At 43.0% G+C, this 26,794-nt stretch overlaps 1 protein-coding gene across 2 annotated transcripts in view; it reads right to left on the reverse strand.

The window, feature by feature from the left end:
* Positions 1 to 12,491, reverse strand: part of LOC124619985 (arylsulfatase B-like) — a 136,179-nt gene extending 123,688 nt beyond the window's left edge. Inside the window, exon 1 of one of the 2 annotated variants that reach the window (XM_047146659.1) lies at positions 12,371 to 12,491. Coding sequence is in view for 1 of the 2 variants with exons in the window: in XM_047146651.1 (XP_047002607.1) it covers positions 12,371 to 12,372 (2 nt within the window). In the remaining variant the exon portion in view is untranslated. The remainder of the gene's footprint in view (positions 1 to 12,370) is intronic. The other variant, XM_047146651.1, reaches the window with a different exon arrangement.
* Between the last annotated feature and the right edge of the window lie 14,303 nt (positions 12,492 to 26,794).

The following is a 26,794-nucleotide window of genomic DNA, read 5'->3' on the forward strand; positions in this document are numbered from 1 at the left end:
GGTGTCAATGCCGTGCTGCAATCTTCTTATCATGGATTTAGTGGTACTCCTTATCACATTAGCACTTATCGAAGTACATGCTCTGACGATTCTCTCTCACATATCTTCAGGTGTTGTTGGAACGTCTATATAAAAAATGTGTTTTACGAATCCCCACAAGGAAGAATCCAGAGAGGTCAAGTTTGGCGAACGAGGCTGCCACGACACATCTCCTCTGCATCCAATCCAACGATCTGGGAATTGTCTCTGCATATCATTTCTAGCCATGAGCAAAAATTGTGCCGGACACCCATCATGTTGATACCACATTTTGTTCCTTGTTCCTAAAGGTATTTCTTCCAATAACAGACCTAATATTTCTTGCAGGAATGTGATGTACTTCCACTATTAAGATTTCCTTCGATGGGTTAGGGGCCTCTAATTCTGTTCTCCAGAATCTCACACCAAACATTCACCGACCACGGTTTTTGGTGTGCAACTTGCTGCAACCAACATGAATTTTCAGCTGATCAATAATGCATGTTATGCAAATTGACATTTCCATGGTTCATGAATGTAGCCTCGTCAGTAAATAGACTCAAACCAATAAATGTTTCATCCGTCTGAATCTGAAGTTGGGCCCATCGGAAGAATTCAGTGAGACACATACAAACCGTACCAGATAATTCTTGCTGGAGACTGATGTGGTAAGGATGATATTTATGGCGATGCAGAACACGAACAACACTACTCTGGCTCAAGCCAGATTCCCTTTCGATTTGACACGAACTAACACAAGGATCTCAAATCACAGTGGCAAGAATACCAGTTTCCGTTTCCTATTTAGTAACTTTCCTTTGCCGGATATGTTTGCGATGCATTAAAGATCCAGTTGTTCTCAATTTATCATACACATATTTAAATGCATGACGTTTAGGGTGAGTACGTTGAGGGTATCTTTAAGTGTATAAGTCTCTAGCTCTCACTGAATTTCTTTGGCATTCTCCGTAAATGAGAAGCATATCAACTTGTTCTTCGAAGGAATACATCATTCGCATTTGCTTGATTCGACGATACTAGTCATACCGTTCCTATTAGTGTTGTACTGCGAAACTGTCGAATGGTGTTAACATGTCAATGACACGTTAGATGGATACGCCGTATTCGCCGAATATTTACTATTTGCGCGATATACAAGAGAAAATTGTCAGACATGTGCTTCGACAAGTGCCGAAGTGATAAGGAATACCAGTCAATTCATGATAAGAAGATTGTAGCACTGCACTGATACCAATGGTCATCACTTCGAACAACACCTTCTGTAAATGGACGTTCATGCCACCTTTTTGACCTTCGTTGACCTCCGAAGACCTTACTGTTACACATCAATGGATTCGTCTCGATAGCCGCTGTCAGAACATAAGTACCAAACTATAGCATCCCATTTAAAAATAAAAAAAAGTTGACCTTTATATCTCTGACACGACCTCACCTAGCAACAAAAAACCAAGTCGTATTATGGCCCTCGTTGTCCCATGCAACATCTGTTCCACAAACTTTTCAGCCATCATACTTTCGGAGTTATTCTAGGTGGCAAAAGTGACTCACCCTGTACATACAATTGGCCGACTAATTTCTATATTTAAGCTAAAAATGTTCACAGAGAGGGCAGCTGTTGCTCTTTTAGCCTGTTTCAGCAACAAAGTGTTAGACGATGTCTAGTATAGATATGAACAAGTTTTCTGCCTTGCACTGTGCAGTAGCTTGTAAAGCGCTTGATCTTACAAAAATATCAATTTCAATCCAATGAGAACTATGGAAATGAAATACATGGTTCCTACATACGTTTCAATCGTTTTCAAAGTTATACATTTTTTTCAAAGTATTACATGTACAAATACAAAATGCACTTGAAGAGTTCGGTGAGTGGTCTGAGAAAATAAACAGGAGTTACAAACAAAATACTTTTACTGGCCTTCAAAGTAATCACTGTCAGATACAGCACACTTTTGACTCCGGTTGTAGAGTTGCTGAAAACCGTTAGCAAACACTTCTCGTGGAGTCGCTAGAAATACCGTGGTCACACAGTGTTTGATATTCACCTCATTACAAGAGATGAGACCTGATAATACCAGTACGATCCAGAGGCCAAGCGACTGCCAGTGGCACGTTGTTCACCGTCTTCCCCGCCTCCCGAGAAAGTCAGTTGACAAAATTCAAGATTAAGACGACGTTGACCGCCTTTCTCGACGGCAAGGACTTTATCTATCATGAATTTCTACCCGAAGAAACTGGGAGACATCATCCCATTGACTGTCTCTCATTCTCCGGACCACATTGGTAGCACCAAGTGTCATCTCCCGTAATGATGCAAATATCCAACATTGTGTTACTCCACGAAAAGTGTTTACTGACAGTTTCCAAAAGCTTTACAACCGATGTCACAACTAGCTCATGGTGATTCTTCGAAGGCCAGTAAAGCTATTTTTTTCAACTCTTGTTTCCTTTATTTTCTGAGGCCATTCACCCAAATTTTCAGATGCATTTTGTGTGATTTATGCATGAATGGACTAGAAACTCACAGAGTTTGCATTGTGTCCAACACTTGACGTTAGAGGTGCAGTGCCTTGACAAGGTGACGAAAAAGAAAGAAAATACTCTTTATATGTTGGAATATGCGAGATGTCTTATCTGCATCTGCACAGTACGCCGTGCATTCATAAAAGTTATCGAATAGAACCGCCATATAAACAGACCACTGTGCGTTGATGTCGACAATTTTGGGACGCTGGTCATTTCTGTAAAAAGAAGAGTGCTGGTCGACTAAGTGTGCCAGATGCAGACGTGGTGGGGGTGACGGACAGTTTCGAACGCAGTCGAAAATAAGTAAATATACACTCCTGGAAATTGAAATAAGAACACCGTGAATTCATTGCCCAGGAAGGGGAAACTTTATTGACACATTCCTGGGGTCAGATACATCACATGATCACACTGACAGAACCACAGGCACATAGACACAGGCAACAGAGCATGCACAATGTCGGCACTAGTACAGTGTATATCCACCTTTCGCAGCAATGCAGGCTGCTAATCTCCCATGGAGACGATCGTAGAGATGCTGGATGTAGTCCTGTGGAACGGCTTGCCATGCCATTTCCACCTAGCGCCTCAGTTGGACCAGCGTTCGTGCTGGACGTGCAGACCGCGTGAGACGACGCTTCATCCAGTCCCAAACATGCTCAATGGGGGACAGATCCGGAGATCTTGCTGGCCAGGGTAGTTGACTTACACCTTCTAGAGCACGTTGGGTGGCACGGGATACATGCGGACGTGCATTGTCCTGTTGGAACAGCAAGTTGCCTTGCCGGTCTAGGAATGGTAGAACGATGGGTTCGATGACGGTTTGGATGTACCGTGCACTATTCAGTGTCCCCTCGGCGATCACCAGTGGTGTACGGCCAGTGTAGGAGATCGCTCTCCACACCATGATGCCGGGTGTTGGCCCTGTGTGCCTCGGTCGTATGCAGTCCTGATTGTGGCGCTCACCTGCACGGCGCCAAACACGCATACGACCATCATTGGCACCAAGGCAGAAGCGACTCTCATCGCTGAAGACGACACGTCTCCATTCGTCCCTCCATTCACGCCTGTCGCGACACCACTGGAGACGGGCTGCACGATGTTGGGGCGTGAGCGGAAGACGGCCTAACGGTGTGCGGGACCGTAGCCCAGCTTCATGGAGACGGTTGCGAATGGTCCTCGCCGATACCCCAGGAGCAACAGTGTCCCTAATTTGCTGGGAAGTGGCGGTGCGGTCCCCTACGGCACTGCGTAGGATCCTACGGTCTTGGCGTGCATCCGTGCGTCGCTGCGGTCCGGTCCCAGGTCGACGGGCACGTGCACCTTCCGCCGACCACTGGCGACAACATCGATGTACTGTGGAGACCTCACGCCCCACGTGTTGAGCAATTCGGCGGTACGTCCACCCGGCCTCCCGCATGCCCACTATACGCCCTCGCTCAAAGTCCGTCAACTGCACATACGGTTCACGTCCACGCTGTCGCGGCATGCTACCAGTGTTAAAGACTGCGATGGAGCTCCGTATGCCACGGCAAACTGGCTGACACTGACGGCGGCGGTGCACAAATGCTGCGCAGCTAGCGCCATTCGACGGCCAACAGCGCGGTTCCTGGTGTGTCCGCTGTGCCGTGCGTGTGATCATCGCTTGTACAGCCCTCTCGCAGTGTCCGGAGCAAGTATGGTGGGTCTGACACACCGGTGTCAATGTGTTCTTTTTTCCATTTCCAGGAGTGTATAAATAAATGAATCAACAGTCCGCACAAGCCACGGACTTGGAACACAACAGCAAGCTGTTTGGAAGTTTTTGCGATGGTGGTTACATTTCAAACTGTACCGTCTACAACACTTGCAACAACCAAAATCGTAAGATTATGGTCAGTGCCTTCAGTTTTTCATCACAATGCAGGAAGCACTTGGGATGAACATTTCGCCTTCAAGCAGCTATTCGCTGACGAAGCAGAAAGGTTAGTTGGCAGAATGTGAGAGTGTGGGGTACTGTATATCCTCTTGAAATTGTGGCGCATGAACGAGAATCGCCTAAGGGTGATGTTTTCTGTGCAGTGTGACAGTCTAAGATGAATGGCCCGTTTTCCTTCTGTGAGAAGACTGTGACTGGTACCTATCACCTTGATATGTTGCAGCTGTGGTTGTTCCCGTAACTTACTACTCGTTCCGAGAATTTCATCTCCCAACAAGATGGGGTACACCTTCATTGGAGCAGCGATGTAGGTGCTACGTAAACCGCGAACTTTAGCGTCGCTGAATTGGGTATAGTAGTGACGATGGTGTGGCTCTGTTCCCTTGCCACCTAAGGTCGCCTGACCTAGCGCCTTGTGACTTTTTCCTTCGCGTTTTCATTAAAGCCCGTGTTTACGTTTCCCCACTGCCTAGAACACTGGAACAACTAAGAAAACGCGTCAGCCTTGCTGTGTTGACCACTGACAGGATGTTGCTACATAAGCGTTAGAACGAACTTTACTCCCGCTTGGACGTGTGTCGTGTGATGAGAGCGGCATTATAGAACATTTGCGGAGTGCAAGATGCGAACTTGATGAGTTTACAGTTCCATTTGTACATGTAATACTTTCGAAAACATGTAGCCTTGAAAACTAATGAAACATTTACAGTAACACTGTATAAACAGAAAGCTCATCAGTGATGACAATTGCTTCTAGCGATTTTTGCAACACTTGCAGTCATTTACTAAGTTAAAATACAAATGTCGCAGAAGCCAATGTAAAATAAAAGCCACTGAGAAACAAAAAACATAACAAGCATTGCACTAAAAAGACATCACAGAATGTATACAACTCAAAATGAAGCTGGCTAAGATGTACACCTAACCCTCCATGAACCATGGACCTTGCGTTGGTGGGATGGATAACAGACTGATCTGGCCTTGTAACATCAACCACACGGCCTTGCTGTCCTGTTACTGCAAACACATCTACATCTACAACTACGTGATTACTCTGCTATTCACAATACAGTGCCTGGCAGAGGGTTCAATGAACCACTTTCAAGCTGTCTCTAGCGTTCCGCTCTCCAGCGGCGCGCGGGAAAAATGAGCACTGACATTTTTCTGTGCGAGCCCTGATTTCTCTCATTTCCTCGTGATGATCATTTCTCCCTATGTGGGTGGGTGCCAACGGAATGTTTTAGCAATCGGAGGAGAAAACTAGTGATTGAAATTTCATAAGAAGATCCGTCACAACGAAAAACGCCTTTGTTTTAATGATCGCCACTCCAATTCAGGTACCATGTCTGTGGCACTATCTCCCCTATTTCGCTATGATACAAAACGAGCTGTCCTTCTTTGAACTTTTTCAGTGTCATCTGTCAATCTCACTTGATGCGGATCCCACACCGCACAGCAGTACTCCAGAACAGGGCGGACAAGTGTGGTGTAAGCAGTCTCTTTAGTAGACCTGTTGCACCTTTTAAGTTTTCTGCCAATGAATTGCAGTCTTTAGTTTTCTCTACCCACAACACTATCTATGTGATCGTTCAAATTTAGGTTATTCGTAATTGTAATCCTTAAGTATTTAGTTGAATTTACAACCTTCAAGTTTGCGTGTCTTATAGTGTAATCCAAATTTGGCGGATTTCTTTTAGTACGAATATGAATAACTTCACACTTTTCTTTATTCATGGTCAGCTCCCACTTTTCGCACCACACAGATATCTTGTCTAAATCATTTTGCAATTCGTTTTGGTATCTGATGACTTTGCAACACGGTAAATTACAGCATCATCAGCAAACAATCTAAGAGGGCTACTCAGATAGTCTTCTATGTCGTTAATATAGATTAGGAACAATAGAGGGCCTATAACACTTCTTTGGGGAACGCCGGATATTATTTGTTTTACTTGATGACTTTCAGTCTATTATTAGGAACTGTGACCTTTCTGACAGGAAATCACGAATCCAGTCGCACAACTGAGGCGATATTCCATAGGCACGCAGTTTGGTTAGAAGACGCTTGTGAGGAACGGTGTCGAAAGCTTTCTGGAAATCTAAAAATATGGAATCAATTTGATATCCCCTGTTTATAGCAGCCAATACTTCATGAGTATAAAGAGCTAGTTGTGTTTCACAAGAACGATAATTTCTGAATCCGTGCTGACTATGTGTCAATAAATCGTTTTCTTCGAGGTAATTCATAATGTTCGAACACAGTATATGTTCCAAAACCCTACTGCAAATCGACGTTAGTGATATGGGCCTATAATTCATCGGATTACGCGTTTTTCTCTTTTACGGTATTGGTGTGACTTGAGCAATTTTACAGTCTTTTGGTGCGGATCTCTCTGTGAGTGACCGGTTGTAAATAGTTGCTAAATATGGAGCTATTGTATCAGCATACGCTGAAAGGAACCTGACGTATAGAATCTGGACCGGAGGCCTTGCCTTTATTAAGTGATTTAAGCTGCTTTGCTACACAGAGGATATGTACTACTATTTTCCTCATCTTTGCAGTTGTTCTTGACTGGAATTCTGGAATATTTACTTCATCTTCTTTGGTGAAGGATTTTCGGAAAACCCTGTTTAATAACTCTGCTTTAGTGCAACTGTCATCAGTGACTTCACCATTGTTATCGCGCAGTGAAGGTGTTGATTGCGTCATGCCACTGGTGTGCTTTTATGTATGACCAGAAACTCTCTGGGTTCTCTGCCGGATTCCGAGACAGAGTTACGTTGTGGAAATTATTAGAAGCATCTCACATTGAAGTACACGCTATCTCTCGAACTTCTGCAAAACTTCGCCAATCTTGGGGATTTTGCGCTCCTTTAAATTAGCATGATTTTTTTGTTGCTTCTGCGACAGTGATTTGAGTCGTTTTGTGTACCATGGGGGATCAGTACCATCACTTATTAATTTATGTGGTACACATCTCTCAACTTCCGTCGATAATATCTCTTTGAAATCATTCTACGCTTTCATGATCAGAACGGATAAGTCGAGATTGTCTCTTAAAAAGGCGTTAAGAGCATTTTTATCAGCTTTTTTAAATAAATGTAGTTGCGTTTATTTTTGACGGTTGAGGGTGTTAACGGTATTCAGCCTAACAGCAACTGACTTGTGGTCGCTAATCCCTGTATTTGTCACGATACTCCCTCTTTGTCCAGGATTATTTGCTGCTAAGAGGTCAAGTATGCTTTCGCAAACATTTTCGCTTCGAGCGGGCTCATGAACTAACTGTTCAAAATAATTTTCTTAGAAAGCATTCAGTACAATTTCGGATGACGTTTTATGCCTGCCGATGGCTTTAAACGTATAATTTTTCCAGCTTATCGAGGGTAGATTGAAGTCACCACCGACTATAATTGTGTGATTAGGGTACCTATTTGAAATGAGACTCAAGTTTTCTTTGAACTGTTCACCAACTATACATTCTGAGTCGGAGGGTCGGTAAATAGTTTAGACCGATTGTCAAGTATAACCTCTGCCCATGCTATTTCGCAGGAACTATCTACATCAATTTCGTTACAAGGTAAACTGCTTCTGACAGCAATAAATGCTCTTCCACCAAATGTATTTAATCTATCTTTTCTGAACACTGTTAGGTCGTTTGAAAAAATTTCGGCTGAACTTATTTCCGGCTTTAGCCAGCTTTCTGTACCTATAACTATTTGAGCTTCAGTGCTTTCAATTGGGGCTTGGAGCTCTGGTTCTTTCCCAACATAGCTACGACAATTTATAACTACAATAACGATCGTTTCTACAACTACCTTATTGTATTTTACCTGCCTCCTTTAGACGGACGCCTTTTCTGTGGTTTCCTGAGTCCCTCTAACCTAAAAAGCCACCCAGTCCCTTCCACACAACTCCCGCTACCCGTGTAGCCGCTTCCTGTGTGTAGTGGACTCCTGACCTATTAAACTGGGAACCCGGAAACCCACCACCCGATGGCGCAAGGAATCTGCAGCCTACACGGTCACTGAACCGCGTGAGTCTGATTCAGACCCTCCACTTGGCTCTTTACCAAAGGACCACAGTCGGTTCTGCAAATGGTGAGCTCCGCCTTAATCTCACAAACAAGACTGGCAGGGGAAACTACAGCCGTAACTTTTCCCAAGGGCATGCAGCTCTACTGTATGGTTAAATGATGATGGTATCCTTTTGGGTAAAATATTATGGAGGTAAAATAGTCCCCCATTTGGATCTCCAGGTGGGAACTATTAATGAGGATGTTGTCATCAGGAAAAACAAAACTGGTGTTCTGCGTATCGGCCCACAGAATGTTGGATTCCTTGATTGGGTAAGTAGAAAATATAAAAAGAGAAATGGATAGGTTGTAGTTATAGTGGGATTTCAGTGGCAGGAGGAATAGGACTTCTCGTCAGGTGAATATGGCGTTATAAATACAAAATCAAATAAGGGTAGTGCAGGAGCAGGTTTAAAAATGAATAAGAAAATAGGAATGTGGGTAAGTTACTATGAACAGCATAGTGAGTGTTTTATCATAGCCAAGAGATACTCGAAGCGCACTCCCGCTACAGCAGTGCAAGTTTACATATCAGCTATCTCTGCAGATGATGAAGAGATTGAAGAAATGTATCATGAGATAAAATAAATTATTTATATGGTTAAGGGAGACGAGAATTTAATTGTGATGGGAGACTGAAATTCGACAGAAGGAAAAGGAAGCGAAGGAAAAATTGTAGGTGAATTTGGACTAGGGGAAAGGAATCAAAGACAAAGCTGCCTGGTAGAATTTTGCGCAGAGCATAATTTAATCATAGCTAACCCGTGGTTTAAGAATAATAAAAGAATACATATGTGGAAGAAACCTGTAGACACTAGAAGGTTTCAGAATGATTATATAATGGTAAGGCAGGGATTTAGGAATCAGATTTTAAATTGTAAGACATTTCCAGGCGTAGATGTGGACTCTGGCCAAAATTTTTTAGTTATGAACTGTAGATGAAAACTAAAGAAATTGCAAGAAGTTAGAAAATTAAGGATATGGAATCTGGATAAGTTGATATAACCATGTATTGTTGAGGGTTTCAGAGGGAGCATTAGGAAAAGGTTGAGTAGAACAGGGTAAATGAATACAGTAGAAGAAAAAAAATGACTGTGAAGTCAGCAGAGGATCAGATAGGTAAAAAGACAAGTCCTAATAGAAAGCCTTGGATAACACGGAAGATACGATATTGAATTTAACTGATGAAAAAAGAAAATATAAAAATGCAGCAAGTGAAGCAGGCAGAAGGGAATACAAGCGTCTAAAAATGACACTGACAGAAAGTGTAAAATGGCTAAGCAGGAGGGGCCAGAGGACAAAAATGAAATGATCATCTGGCATTTAATGGCCGGGAGATCCCTTTCGGGGTTCGGCCGCAGTATTGCAAGTCTTTTTAGTTGACGCCACTCGGGCGACTTGCGTGTCAATGATGATGAAAGTGATGGACACACAACACCCAGTCCACTGTCGGGCATCGAAACTGGGCCCCCTTGCTACGCTACCGTTGCACTATGGAGGCGGACGCCAGATGACAAATGTAAGGATATAGAAGCGTACGTCACTACGGGAAAGATAGATATTGTCTGCAGGAAAATTAAAGAAAATGGAATATGAATATCAAGAGCTCAGACAGAAAACCAGTCCTAAGCAAAGAATGGAAAGCTGAAAGGAGGAAGCAGTGCATAGAGAGCCCATACAAGAGAGACGAACTTGTAAGCAATGTTATAGAAATAGAATAAGACGTAGATTAGAAGGATATCGGAGACATCCATGAGAAGAATTTGATAGAGCTCTGTAAGACCTAAGTCGAAACAAGGCCCCGGGAGTAGACAGTGTTCTGTCAGACCTACCAATAGCCGTTGGAGGGCCAGCCGTGACAAAATTCTTCCACGTGGTGTGCAAGATATATGAGACAGGCGAAATGCCCTCAGACTTCAAGAAGGATGTAGTAATTCCAGTTCGAAAGAAAGCAGGTGCTGACAGGTGTGAATATTACCAAATGGTCAGTCTAATAAGTCATGGTTGCAAAATACTAACTTCAATCCTTTACAGATGAATGGAAAAACTGATAGAAGCCGACCTCGATGAAGATCAGTTTGGATTCAGGAGAAATGTAGGAACTCACGAGGCAATATTGACCCTTCTACTTCTCTTAGAAGATTGGTTAAGGAAAGGAAAACCTACATTTATAAAATGGTTCAAATGGCTCTGAGCACTACGGGACTTCACATCTGAGGTCATCAGTCACCTAGAACTTAGAACTACTTAAACCTAACCAACCTAAGGACATCACACACATCCATGGCCGGATTCGAACCTGCGACCGTAGCGGTCGCGTGGTTCCAGACTGTAGCGCCTAGAACCGCTCGGCCACTCCTGCCGGCTACATTTAGCGTTTGACAGTTTTGACTGGAATGCCCTCTTTGAAATTCTGAAGGTTTCAGGAGCAAAACATGGGGAGGGAAAGTCTATTTACATCTTATATGGAAACCAGGCAGCAGTTATAAGAGTCAAGGGGCACGAAAAGGAAGCAGTGATTGAGAAGAGAGTGAGACAGGGTTGTAACCTATCCCCAATGTTATTCAGTCTGTATATTGAGCAAGCAGTAAAATAAACCAAAGAAAAATTTGGAGAAAGAATTAAAATTCAGGGAGAAGAAGTAAAAACTCTGAGAATCACCGATGACATTGTCATTGTATCAGAGACAGTGAAGGACTTGGACGAGCAGTTGAACAGAATAGATACTGTCTTGAAAGATGGGTACAAAATGAACATCAACAAAAGCAAAACAAGGATAATAGAATGTAGCCGAATTCAAAACAATAGCAAAACAAGGATATTAGAATGTAGCCGAATTCAATCAGGTGATGCTGAGGGAATTAGATCAGGAAACGAGACACTTAAAGTAGTAGATGAGTTTTGTTATTGTGGCAGCAAAATACCAGAGGATGGCCGAAGTATAACGAATATAAAATGTACACTGGCAACAGCAAAAGAAACGTTTCTGAAGAAAAGAAATTTGTTTACATCGAATGTAGATTTAAGCGTCAGGAAGTATTTTCTGAAAGTGTTTGTATGATGTGTAGCCACCTATGCAAGTGAGACATGGACGAAAAACTGTTTAGAGAAGAAGAGAATAGAAGCATTTGAAATGCAGTGCTAGAGAAGAATGCTGAGGATTAGATAGGTAGATCACATAACTAATGATGAGGAACTGAACAGAACTGGGGGAGAAAAGAAATTTGTGGCACAACCTGACTAGAGGAAGGGATCGGTTGGTAGGACACATTCTGAGACATCAAGGGATGATCAGTTTAGTATTCAAGGGAAGTGTTGGGGGTAGAAACCGTAGAGGGAGATCAAAAGCTGAATACAGTAAGCAAATTCAGACGGATGTGAGCTGAGTATTTATTCAGGGATGTAGAGGCTTGCACAGGACAGAGTAGCATGGAGAGCTGCATCAAACCAGACTTCGGACTGAATACCCCAACAAGGACGTACACTTCCGGCCAGGGGATGCGGTCGGTAAAGATTGACACAGACTTTCTCGTCTCCTGTGGGATTCAGAATTTCGTCAATATTAGCGACTCTGAGCTGATGTGAGGCGCGAAACATAAGAAATGTTCGACATTAGCCCACCAACACCAAAAGAAAATTATAAAGAGCAAACGAATTAAACCGTAAATATAACCTGGTGCCCATCAAACATGTTAAAACATAAGCGAGTACACATATGCACACACACACACACACACACACACACACACACACACACAAATCGCACGAGTATTTACGACGATAAAGATGTAACATATATTGATACAGCAATACTTACATAGCGGGACGAGTGTCGTTTGCTCACCGGAAGACACAGCAACTGACTGGATGTAGCTCTGGAAGGGCATAGTGCCAAAACTTCGACAAGAAGTCACTTGGCCCGATAAAAGGTCACCAACTAGACAGCCGGCAGCGATAATTTAAATCGATTCATAACTGCCTTAGGTCATCGTTCGCCTGTGCATGTGGACACAATTATCGTACAGTCTCGGAAGCGTTAATGAATCCATTGTCAAACTGTACAGTGGATTACTTCAAGGTAACACTAGGGTTTACTAGCAGTGTTAAAATAACTGAACTTCATAAACCATACTTTTGTGAAGCACTGTTACGTTCACGCTCATATGAAGCCACAGTTTTGTATAAGCAAAGAACTGATGTAGGGCACTGTATCCTCGTTTAATACTAAAGGAAAGAGATGAGGTGGAGGAACAACTTGATAGCGATAAACAGTGTGGTCGTTCTAAAATTAATTTAATCCAGCCAAGCGTCCACGATTCTGCAACGGTAGTTGTAACACCTCAATGAGTAATTAATAAAGTAGTCCCACAAAACGACTAATGCGTCCTGCATTCCTAAGATTGTTGAATTCCAAATCTGCGCACATCAGTCCTATCTATTTGCACATTTCGTTTGACGTACGAGTCATCTTCACGACTCAGCAACTATGTGTGTGAGTGACTGCAAGAGCTATTGCATGACAAATGTAAGTGAAAGGGATAGAAACATAGCATAGGACTATCGGACAAGTGCCAGTAGTGACAACTGTTTTAGTTTTAAATTACTGCTCGCAGTGACACTGATCGCGAAAAAGCGAAGTTCAATGTTTCGTAGTTCTCGTATACTTTAATCGTGAAAAAGAGGGAATAAATTAATATTTCCTCAAATAAATTTTCAAACGGAATCTCCGACATGGACAGTGAAAATAACGGCGAGGAAGATCGGTATGACCCCTCCGAAATCTTAAAACATTGATAAATATTGCTAATGCAGCCCATTCCTTAGCAGAAGATCTCCATATTACGGAGATACAAGTTTTAATAACATCTCACAAAACACAAGCTGCAGTATCAAATACGTTACTAGATAAGCGATAGGCATCTGAGACGTCTAACAATGTAGTTACGCCAGTATCACCTCAGGACAGCAACACAGAAGACATTGGCCACTCGATGGAGTTCGTGCTCGACAGAAAGGGGGTTCCTCATGGTAAAGAGAGGATGTTTCATCAGAACAATGCCCTTCCAGTCTCTCAGGTGGTAGAAGTAAGAGTCATAAAAAGGTTAATCAGTTTATGAGAAACCCAAAATCAACAGTCACGGAAAATTCCAAAGTTAACCCTTAGGGTAATTCAACACAAATAGATACACAACATGTAACGATCCATACATGTTTTATCCTATTCAACAAAATTTCGGCAATATTCATCTACACGTTTTCAGAGACCTTCTAATTTTTACTAGGCTACTGATAATGGACTTTTTGTGTTATATATGGAAAGCCTGGACAAAAGCATAGGTCGTTTGCACCGAGTTGCATTACGAAAGCTTTTACATAACTCTCTGCCAGAAATCAAGACTGCAGCCATCAACATCTCTTCTGTAGGTAAAAATAAAGTAAAATTGGAACTAAAATTTTCTAACAAAGCGAAATTATAGTCAATAAGAATCCCACATTCCCTCCTTTAATGCAATTCTGTCTGTTTTAATTATTCGGGAGTTGACCGTCTTGTTTTAAACTTTCTTTGCTTTTTGCGTTTAATTTGACTGGGAAACCGTTGAGGTTGAACTGAACATATACATGGATGGACATGAGAAATGAAAGGTTGCAATAAATTTTTCATCCGTGAGCATTACTTTATATATATGAAATATTCTGTTGCAGATTAATAAAAATGAATTTCCTTGAATATTCCAAAATAATGATTCAAGTTTTACTTTTATTCAAGTACTAAAGCTGTCTGTGCAAGAATGAAAATATTACTGTGCATCGAACTTAGCAAACATTTTCACGTTGCAGTGGATTTTTGTTTAACTGGATATACCCCGACTAGTTTTGAAGCGTGAGACAATCTTTACTATATGAAAATGTTTTTTTTATTGCTAAGCTCTCCTGAAATATCATCCACTTTTAAATACACTTTCCGATATGTTCGGAATTTATCATTTTTTTGAATGAAAATTTACAAAAGCTGCAGCTTGTATCCACCTGTGAATGCACAGTAGTGATTCTGCGTCTGGAATGCTGTGAAAAGAAACACTTTTTTTGTTTTCATTCACCTCTACCTGTATCCTTTTGAGGATGTGGTCGTTATTGCGATCGTATATTTAAAACTGCGGCTGCTGCAGACTACTCGCTCGCGGCGCAGCTTCGTACCACCAGCGATATCCAATAAAATGCTGAAATTTCTTAAATAAAGTGGGTAATGTCCGGTGCGAACATTGCAGTAATTTTGACAAACAGATTTCACTAAATAAACATATTTTAACAGAAATAATTAAAATCTGTACACATCTTTTACAATCCCAGCTACAAATGGCGTCGATCATCGACTCACGACAAAAGAAAACTACATAAGAGCCTAATGCAACGTCACAGGTTCCTCTCCCATTCAGTCCGTGCAGAAGACAAGTGATTCTATTACAACATATTGCCTATTTATATCTTAACTAATTCTTGTACGGTCTTTGTCATTTTGATTACATATCGTTTCTTCTGTGGCGGTTTTCACATCCTCCGCCACAGATAGTATTTCACACCCTTTGAAAAATCATTTATAATAGCAAAATTCATAATTATCTTTTTCCTTACAAAATTAAGTGTCCTTTTGAAATTCAATTAACAGAAATACATATAAATTATTTGTTACAGTGAGCATTATACATCGAATTGTTCTTTTAACTTTCACTTTGGATGCGTGCTGCCAGAGAACGTTACATTGCCCCCTGGCAGCATTTGGTGGACAGTTTTTTGACACGTTTGACACAATGCTGCCATTAACGTTCGTACTACCGTTGTCCTTTGGTTTATGAACACTTATACTTCACTTAAGGGCTGACCATTTCTTAGCTTTCGGCTCCCCTCATTCGGGCAAGGTGCAAACAGGAAACCTGGGTAAAACTGTGCCGGAGCCCAGCCATCCCATATGGTTCGTAATTGGATTTGCCCATTCTTCTATTAAGCACTTTTATGTACATTAACAGTCTATAATGAAACGTCACATAATAACACTGTCACACACATTGATATTATAGTTTGTTGTGTAAACGTCTTTCTCGCACATACTATGTCACGATATTACTTCAGTTTTGCATATCTTTTGACCTATAGCGTCAGTTTGTAAATGTTATTTATACGACACTTTATCGTCAAATTTTCATCACAACACATGGATCTGCCAAATCATTTACGTACACTCCTGGAAATGGAAAAAAGAACACATTGACACCGGTGTGTCAGACCCACCATACTTGCTCCGGACACTGCGAGAGGGCTGTACAAGCAATGATCACACGCACGGCACAGCGGACACACCAGGAACCGCGGTGTTGGCCGTCGAATGGCGCTATCTGCGCAGCATTTGTGCACCGCCGCCGTCAGTGTCAGCCAGTTTGCCGTGGCATACGGAGCTCCATCGCAGTCTTTAACACTGGTAGCATGCCGCGACAGCGTGGACGTGAACCGTATGTGCAGTTGACGGACTTTGAGCGAGGGCGTATAGTGGGCATGCGGGAGGCCGGGTGGACGTACCGCCGAATTGCTCAACACGTGGGGCGTGAGGTCTCCACAGTACATCGATGTTGTCGCCAGTGGTCGGCGGAAGGTGCACGTGCCCGTCGACCTGGGACCGGACCGCAGCGACGCACGGATGCACGCCAAGACCGTAGGATCCTACGCAGTGCCGTAGGGGACCGCACCGCCACTTCCCAGCAAATTAGGGACACTGTTGCTCCTGGGGTATCGGCGAGGACCATTCGCAACCGTCTCCATGAAGCTGGGCTACGGTCCCGCACACCGTTAGGCCGTCTTCCGCTCACGCCCCAACATCGTGCAGCCCGCCTCCAGTGGTGTCGCGACAGGCGTGAATGGAGGGACGAATGGAGACGTGTCGTCTTCAGCGATGAGAGTCGCTTCTGCCTTGGTGCCAATGATGGTCGTATGCGTGTTTGGCGCCGTGCAGGTGAGCGCCACAATCAGGACTGCATACGACCGAGGCACACAGGGCCAACACCCGGCATCATGGTGTGGGGAGCGATCTCCTACACTGGCCGTACACCACTGGTGATCGTCGAGGGGACACTGAATAGTGCACGGTACATCCAAACCGTCATCGAACCCATCGTTCTACCATTCCTAGACCGGCAAGGGAACTTGCTGTTCCAACAGGACAATGCACGTCCGCATGTATCCCGTGCCACCCAACGTGCTCTAGAAGGTGTAAGTCAACTACCCTGGCCAGCAAGATCTCCGGATCTGTCCCCCATTGAGCATGTTTGGGACTGGATGAAGCGTCGTCTCACGCGGTCTGCACGTCCAGCACGAACGCTGGTCCAACTGAGGCGGCAGGTGGAAATGGCATGGCAAGCCGTTCCACAGGACTACATCCAGCATCTCTACGATCGTCTCCATGGGAGAATAGCAGCCTGCATTGCTGCGAAAGGTGGATATACACTGTACTAGTGCCGACATTGTGCATGCTCTGTTGCCTGTGTCTATGTGCCTGTGGTTCTGTCAGTGTGATCATGTGATGTATCTGACCCCAGGAATGTGTCAATAAAGTTTCCCCTTCCTGGGACAATGAATTCACGGTGTTCTTATTTCAATTTCCAGGAGTGTATATTATATGCTGTCAATGTTTTTAGAATTTAAACACAGCAAATGTTAAGTTTCTTTTGCATAAATCGTGTTCATACAAATGTTTCTCGTGATATTTTATTGGGATAGTTTTGGCAAATGATTAATTACACATCGACAATGACATTCGTCTAGCGGCGTGAAGTAATCGTTGCACAGTGAACGGCGCGTCGCGTCGTGTCGGCCCCTGCTGAGGTCAATGTCCGCGGTGTTGACAGACACGGCGCGGAGCGGAGAAGCATGGCCTTGTCGCCGCTGCTTCGTGCCCCCACGGCCAGTGCGTGGCTGAAGTTACCGCAGACGCGTGTTGCACTCCAGACTCCCAGCGTGCCCTCTTCTTGTGGTACTCCATCAAACACGGAACAAATTCACACACATACGTTTTAGCTGTGGGAGAGAATGCACACGGTTAGCGCTTATCTCACTGGGGGTAAGATAGATTCTGCCTTACAGGAAAATTAAAGAGACCTTTGGAGAAAGGAGAACCACTTGCATGAATATCAAGAGCTTTGATGGAAACCCAGTTCTGAGCAAAGAAGGGAAAGCAGAAAAGTGGAAGGAGTATATAGAGGGTCTATACAAGGGCGATGTACTTGAGGACAACATTATGGAAATGGAAGAGGATGTAGATGAAGATCAAATGGGAGATATGATACTGCGTGAAGAGTTTGACAGAGCACTGAAAGACCTGAGTCGAAACAAGGCCCCCGGAGTAGACAACATTCCATTAGAACTACTGACAACCTTGGGAGAGCCAGTCCTGACAAAACTCTACCATCCGGTGAGCAAGATGTATGAGACAGGCGAAATACCCTCAGACTTCAAGAAGAATATAATAACAGGTGTTGACAAACGTGAAAATTACCGAACTATGAGTTTAATAAGTCACAGCTGCAAAATACTAACACGAATTCTTTACAGACGAATGGAAAAACTGGTAGAAGCGGACCTCGGGGAAGATCAGTTTGGATTCCGTAGAAATGTTGGAACACGTGAGGCAATACTGACCCTACGACGTATCTTAGAAGAAAGATTAAGGAAAGGCAAACCTACGTGTCTAGCATTTGTAGACTTAGAGAAAGCTTTTGACAATGTTGATTGGAATACTCTCTTTCAAATTCTGAAGGTGGCAGGGGTAAAATACAGGGAGCGAAAGGCTATTTACAATTTGTACAGAAAGCAGATGGCAGTTATAAGAGTCGAGGGGTATGAAAGGGAAGCAGTGGTTGGGAAGGGAGTGAGACAGGATTGTAGCCTATCCCCGATGTTATCCAATCTGTATATTGAGCAAGCAGTAAAGGAAACAAAAGAAAAGTTCGGAGTAGGTATTAAAATCCATGGAGAAGAAATAAAAATGTTGAGGTTCGCCGATGACATTGTAATTCTGTCAGAGACAGCAAAGGACTTGGAAGAACAGTTGAACGGAATGGACAGTGACTTGAAAGGAGGATATAAGATGAGCACCAACAAAAGCAAAACGAGGATAATGGAATGTAGTCGAATTAAGTCGGATGATGCTGAGGGAATTAGATTAGGAAATGAGACACTTAAAGTAGTAAAGGAGTTCTGCTATTTGGGGAGAATAACTGATGATGGTCGAAGTAGAGAAGATATAAAATGTAGACTGACAATGGGAAGGAAAGCGTTTCTGAAGAAGAAAAATTTGTTAACATCGAGTATAGACTTAAATGTCAGGAAATCGTTTCTGAAAGTATTTGTATGGAGTGTAGCCACGTATGGAAGTGAAACGTGGACGATAAATAGTTTAGACAAGAAGAGAATAGAAGCTTTCGAAATGTGGTGCTACAGAAGAATGCTGAAGATTCGATGGGTAGATCACATAACTAATGAGGAGGTATTGAATAGAATTGGGGAGAAGAGGAGCTTGTGGCACAACTTGACTAGAAGAAGGGATCGGTTGGTAGGACATGTTCTGAGACATCGAGGGATCACCAATTTGGTATTGGAGGGCAGCGTGGAGGGTCAAAATCGTAGAGGGAGACCAAGAGATGAATACATTAAGCAGATTCAGAAGGATGTAGGCTGCAGTAGGTACTGTGAGATGAAGAAGCTTGCACAGGATAGAGTAGCATGGAGAGCTGCATCAAACCAGTGTCAGGACTGAAGACCACAACAACAACATCACTCAGTACGCCTTCACTGATCTGGTTTGCACAATGTCGTTTGGGTATGATAACGTGTTTCACTGGGCACACAATATCCCTACACCATGTCACGACTCTGTCGTCTGTCACACGCAAGTCTATATCACACTATAAATTTATCTCCGCAGTCACAGCGTCCCTTCACATACAAAGACCCTTTTATTTGGTTCACAGACACTGTAAATGTTGCTGTTAGACACTAATTTGTTTCACCGTCTCTTTGCGGATCACTGTTTATGTCTTATGGATTACTTATTTTCCTATGAACACTGCAATGACACAGTTTTCTTTTGTTTGGTATTAATAACCTCGCGACGTATTGCTGTAGTCTTAACAGTCACTATCTGTCTCTGCTACACAATACTTCGTTCGTTCTCATAGGTCTTTGGTTACAATGTCCATTATGCCATCTTTGTAACAGTACAATTGTAACTTAATTACTCGTTTATATTAAAGGTGTGTGACATTTGCATACATGGTTACATTCCCAGTATTTTTACTTTCTCAGTTTGCCCGGTTATCACCCATTTTATTCTTAAGCAGACTTTCCTTGTGCATCCCAGCCGGATTCAGGCGTATTGTTCTCTAACTTTTTTATTATATATAAAACAACATCACATTTCATTTACAGGTTCCTACATGACTACAGTGTAGTTTCTGCAGGGGAAGGTTGGTTTCATAAGTTTTGGTTAGCTATTCTTACGTGTTCAGTTCACACGTGCTCCGATTGGAGCTTTAATTATTCGCAACTTTATGTTACCTCGATTGGGTTTATTGCTATCGAATTTGTCTCCAGTGGTGTGCTCAGATCACTACTGGTTGCATTATTGCCTTTCATAATGTAACTTCAGAACATAATTGTCTCAGGGTTTCTTAACACTAATGTCATTCTGGGTTCAATGAAAATCTTATATCTTACATCTACACACACATAATAGAAAGTTTTTTCCAACAAATGCTTTACCTTTTTACACATATTAAATATTGTCCATCATATATATTACTTACTAGTGAATTGTTTATTTCGACTGTCCTCCTTAACATCTTTACACAACAGATTATTGCACCTTGACATCAGCTTAGCTTTGTGCAGTCATTTAGAGCATGTCAATTTTATCATCATTCAAAGAAGAAAAACAGAAATAGTCATAGAAAAAGGGAAACACAAACATATCATTATAACTAAATATTTCTGTACTCTAGTATATTCTCTATACACATTATATATTACTACTGGTCATTCATTGTACGAATAACTTTACATCCTTTCGAGGGTACAGCCCCCGCACTTTTCCCGACTGAGGATTTGCTAATAAGTAACAACACTCATGTGGCACTCTGATTATTTTAAAAGGTCCAGTATATACTAATTGTCACTTGCTGTTTTGTTTTGGTGTCGCTGAGGACTTAGGGTGATTGTGTATAAGTACTAAGTCCCCAACACTGAGTTTTTGATCATTTGTCTAACCTCGGTCATATTTATCCTTTCTTTTCCGTGCACAACTAGTTAAGTTGTACACTGCCTTTCTTCTCTTCTCTTCTTTACTTTCTGGAATGACTAGTAACCTCGGCAGAGGTATCAGCCATTCGTTCAGTATTCTATAATTGTCCTTCACAATTTCTGATGGTGGGTACCCCGTAAAGCCGTGTGGGGTTGAATTATGAATTTCCAGAAACTTGGATATAAAGTCTGGCCATTTTGTGTGTTTATGAGCAATGTACAGTCTGAAAAACGTATTTAGTTCCCCAAAGGTCTTCTCAACTAAACTTGCCTGTGGATGGAATCGGGATATTAATATGTGCTTTATGCCTTGTTCTTTCAGATAATTTCTCCAGGTATGTCCTGTGAAATAAGAGGCATTGTCCGATACTATTGCTTCGGGCTTCCCCACTTGTGTTAAGTATTCCTTGTCCATCCATCTGACTATGCCTTTGGCTGTGGCTGACTTGAGACAGAATATTTCTAAATACTTGGAGAAAATATCATACACAGCTAAGATATATTTTAATCCTTCCCTGGCCCGCAGACAGGGGCCGGCTATGTCCACAGATACTAGTTGAAGTGGTTTCTGAGGTACTATTGGATGTAACTCAAACTTTATTGATCTGTTTTGGGATTTCGCATTTTGACATAAGATACAAGTTATAATTATTGCACGTGCCTGTAGGCGCATTCCTTTAAAATAACAGTATCTTGACATTATTCTTATACATTTGCCAATCCCGGCATGACCCCACGCTATATGCGTGTGCCACACTACAGTTTTGATTGTCTGCTGAGGTATGCACACTACCCAGCTGCCACTTGTTACATTTACCTTATAGTATAAAATATTATCAACGATCTTGAAGCTTTGTTTATCTTTAAAATTGTTATCGTCTTTAATCTTCTTAATGACCTCCTGCCAGATTGGGTCGGTTTTTTGCAATTCTGACATGTCCTTACACGTATGCAAGTCCCTTCTATGAATTTTGTCTTGTACCATAAGTACACAGAATTCTTCAGCCTGTTCCAAAATATCTGCAACTGCTGGTAATCTCACCGGTAATCTCGACAAGGCGTCGGCTACCACGTTGTCTTGTCCTTTTACATACATCATCTTAATGCTACTCTCTTGTAATGCTAGCCTTCATCTTGTGAGGCGAGTATGAAATAGTTTACATGACACGAGAAAACTTAGTGCCTTATGGTCAATATATACTTTGATTTCCTTTCCGTAGACGTACTAATTGAACTTCTTTACTGCCCAGACAACCGCAAGCGCTTCTAAATCCGTTGCAGAGTAGGCTCTCTCGCAGTTATTTAGCGTACGGCTGGCGAACCCGACTATTTTGACTGTTGTGAGGTCATTGTCTCTTTCCCACTGGAATAAACAAGCTCCTAAGCCGCAGGAACAAGAATCCGTTGCAAGGCAAAAATCTTTCGTCATATCTCGGTGCTGCAATATATTCGCATTCACCAAAGCATCTTTAATTGCGTCAAATGCACACTGACATCTTTCCGTTCACACCCATTGCACGTTCTTCCGCAATAGGTTCAGTAATGATTCGTCATTCATTAATTGATTCGGTATGAATCTCCTGAAAAAAGACGCAAGACCTATAAATGCCTTTAATTGTTTCTTGGTCCTCGGACTTGGAAAACCACGGATCGCCTCGAGGTTTTTACTATCTGGAGTGATACCTTGCGATGTTACGAGATGACCTAAAAACTTGATTTTACTACGTCCAAACTTAGATTTTTCTAGATTTGCCGTCACTCCAGCTTGTTTAAATCCCTCCAAAACCCTACACAGTAATTCCAGGTGTTCTTCCCAGGTGGCGGTAGCAATCACCAAGTCGTCAACATACACCGTTACTTTTTCCAGCAAATCCGGGCCCAGAACCACGTCGAGGGCTATGATAAACATCCCTGCACTTACATTTGGGCCGAAAGGTAGCACTTTAAACTGATACCTCCATCCCCCAAATATAAACGCAGTGTACTTCCGCGACTCGGGTGTGAGCGGAATTTGCCAATATGAACTTTCCATTTCAAATGGTTCAAATGGCTCTGAACACTATGGGACTCAACTTCTGAGGTCATTAGTCCCCTAGAACTTAGAACTAGTTAAACCTAACTAACCTAAGGACATCACACACATCCATGCCCGAGGCAGGATTCGAACCTGCGACCGTAACGGTCTCGCGGTTCCAGACTGCAGCACCCAGAACCGCGCGGCCACTTCGGCCGGCGAACTTTTCATTTCAATTGATGTTAAATACTGTATTCCATGGAACTTTTGAATCTGTTCCTCCAAATTTTCTGGGTGGGTCCTGACAGGCACGATGGCTTCATTTATATCTCTAGCATCCAGTACCAGTCTTACCTGCCCATCGGCCTTTGCTACTGCCACCAAGGGGCTACCATACGGAGATAAGGACGGCTCTATAATATCCCATTCCAGCATCTTTCGGATTTCTTTTGCGACTACCTCTCTCTTGGACTAAAGAATGGAATACGAAGCACGACAGTATGTTTCATGTGGTTTCACTTCGATATCGTAGTGATACCCTTTTACTATTCCAGGTTGGCCAGAAAACACTTTCCTGTAGACCGATTACAACTGTACTAAATCTCGCTGCTGTGCTAAGTTTAGATTCTCTGATTGCGTCACTTAATTCATAAGTGCATCTCCATTTGCACTGAATTGACCACTTTGTACATCCGGATAACAGAGATCCCTTCCCAATGAGTGATTATCTAAATGTAGTATCCATTGATTCCCACATTTGATATTAATCTCATTACAGCTGGGCACAAGTAACTCCTCAGATTTCAGCATGGGCAATTCCACTCTTCTACCTGAATTCGTTAAACTTAATTTTCCCAGAGATAGGTCAATAATTGCGTCCCTTTCTCTCAAGAAATCAACACCCAAGATGCAGGCTACCTTCAAACCCTTTACTATTAAGAACGAGCACGCTATGGCTTCACTTCCTATATGCATTTCCACCCGCGCTTGATGTTTGATAATCTGTCCCTGTGCACTAATGGCCCCAGTGATTCTACATTATTCATGGGAAAAGTCGGCCTATTCCTATCTCTTCTCAGCACTTTGAATAACTCCATGCTCATAACGCTGACAGTGGCACCTGTATCCACTATAGCCTTCACATCAATGTCATTGATTTTGACCTCTAGTATCGCCTGTACCTTTTCATTATGTTCTCTTCAACATGTGTGTGCTTCAGTCAATAGCTCCTGCTCCATCTGTATTCCGTCACTGTACCTTAGCATATACACTACTGGCCATTAAAATTGCCACACCAAGAAGAAATGCAGATGATAAACGGGTATTCATTGGACAAATATATTATAGTAGAACTGACATGTGATTTACATTTTCACGCAATTTGGGTGCATAGATCCTGAGAAATCAGTACCCAGAACAACCACCTCTGGCCGTAATAATGGCCTTGATACGCCTGGGCATTGAGTCAAACAGAGCTTGGATGGCGTGTACAGGTACAGCTGCCCATGCAGCTTCAACAATCAAGAGCTAATCAAGAGTAGTGACTGGCATATTGTGACGAGCCAGTTGCTCGCCCACCATTGACCAGACGTTTTCAATTGGTGAGAGATCTGGAGAATGTGCTGGCCAGGGCAGCAGTCGAACATTTTGTGTATCCAGAAAGGCCCGTACAGGACCTGCAACGTGCGGTCATGCATTATCCTGCTGAAATGTAGGGTTTCACAGGGATCGAATGAAGGGTAGAGCCACGGGTCGTAACACATCTGAAATGTAACGTCCACTGTTCAAAGTGCCGTCAATGTAAACAAAGGTGACCGAGACGTGTAACCAATGGCACCCCATACCACCATGCCGGGTGATACGCCAGTATGGCGATGACGAATACACGCTTCCAGTGTGCATTCAACGTGATGTCGCCAAACACGGATGCGACCATCACGATACTGTAAACAGAACCTGGATTCATCCGAAAAAATGATGTTTTGCCATTCGTGCACCCAGGTTCATCATTGAGTACACCATTGCAGGTGCTCCTGTCTGTTTTGGCAGCGTCAAGGGTAACCGCAGCCACGGTCTCCGAGCTGATAGTCCATGCTACTGCAAACGTCGTCGAACTGATCGTGCAGATGGTTGTTGTCTTGCGAACGTCCCCATCTGTTGACTCAGGGATCGAGATGTGGCTGCACGATCCATTACAGCCATGCAGATAAGATGCCTGTCATCTCGACTGTTAGTGATACGAGGCCATTGGGATCCAGCACAGCGTTCCGTATTACCCTCTGCTAACAGTCATTGGATCTCGACCAACACGAGTAGCAATGTCGTGATACGATAATCCGCAATCACGACAGGCTACAATCCGACCTTTATCAAAGTCGGAAACGTGATGGTACGCATTTCTCCTCCTTACGCGAGGCATCACAACAATGTTTCACCAGGCAATGCCGGTCAACTGCTCTTTGTGTAAGAGAATTGGTTAGGAAACTTCCCTCTTGTCAGCACATTGTAGGTGTCACCACTGGCGCCAACCTTGTGTGAATGCTCTGAAAAGGTAATCATTTGCATATCGAAAGACTTGCACCAGGCGAAAGGTCTACCCGACGGAAGGCCCTAGCCACACGGCATTTCCATTTCCATTTCCACAGCATCTTCTTCCTGTCGGTTAAATTTTGCTTCTGTAGCACGTCATCTTCGTGGTGTAGCAATTTTAATGGCCAGTAGTGTAGATTTCAGGTATGTCGTATTGTGCCGAATTGCTCTCGCTCCATTCCTCGGCCGACGATGGAGAGCGTATCTCGGCCGAACTTAGTTTGTTGGATTGCTGGTTGTCGACGTGCAAGATCGTTCCGTGTCATTGACCTCCACTAGATGTACAGTTTGGTGCGCCGGCCGCCACGGTGCGCAATTGGCGCATTTAGTGTTATTGGCCTGCTAGTATCGTATCGCTCGCCGTTTTGCCGCTCCGGGCTACGCCTGCGATTCTGTTGCCAGGTTCGGTTTCCGTCACTGTGATTATTGTTATTCCATGGACCTCTGTAATTTTTCCATCCGCTATTTCCTGGGTGTCCAGCTTCGTACCGGTCATCGAACCTTCGTTTCCTATTGTTATTGAACGGTGGACCACTGCCGTTTCGGTTCCTCCCATTATTCCCGTTCTGCACAAATTCCTGCAGTTTATTGTTTCCTCCACGTTTCCACAAATAGTGCTTGGCGTATTATTATTTCGGTCATTTCTGTGTCCGGATCCGTTATTTCTCGCCAGATGAGATGCTGTCTTTACGTCTTCTTGAATAAGATCAGTGGAGTCAAGAACAGACAAAAAATGCTCCATGTCATTTTCTGGCACATGTATGAGTTTTTCTTTTACATGGATTGGTAAGTGAGACTTTAAGAGTGTTATTAGATCTCTTTCTGAAATTTGTTCATCCCAGTAGCGGGTTTTATTTATATATTTTTCGAAATATTTCCTTAAATTTCCTAGGCGTGGGGAATATGGCTCCGGATTGTAAACTTCTTTACGCAATCGTTCTTGTATGCATGCTGACCAGTATTTAGCCAAAAATGCTTTCTCAAATTGTTCGTAGGTTGTGCAGTTGTCGGTTGCTTCTGTCATCCACAATGCGGCATCCGCTTGTAAATATGGCCTCACGTACTGTATTTTTTGAGCATGGCTCCATACACTGGGTAGGATGTTCCTAAATCCCTTTATAAACACGACGGGGTGGACAGATTTTTTGTCTGTGGTAAAGATCTGAAACTGTCTATTCCATATGAGACTTTCTTCGATCACCATTTTCGAATGATACTTGTTTAATTCACCCGCGTCAGTCGCCTCCTCCATCTCGCAGTCATATCATTTCGCTTCAGTGTTTAAATGCTCGTCATTGT

Source organism: Schistocerca americana, chromosome 1 (assembly GCF_021461395.2).
Source record: "Schistocerca americana isolate TAMUIC-IGC-003095 chromosome 1, iqSchAmer2.1, whole genome shotgun sequence".
NCBI lineage: Eukaryota > Metazoa > Arthropoda > Insecta > Orthoptera > Acrididae > Schistocerca > Schistocerca americana.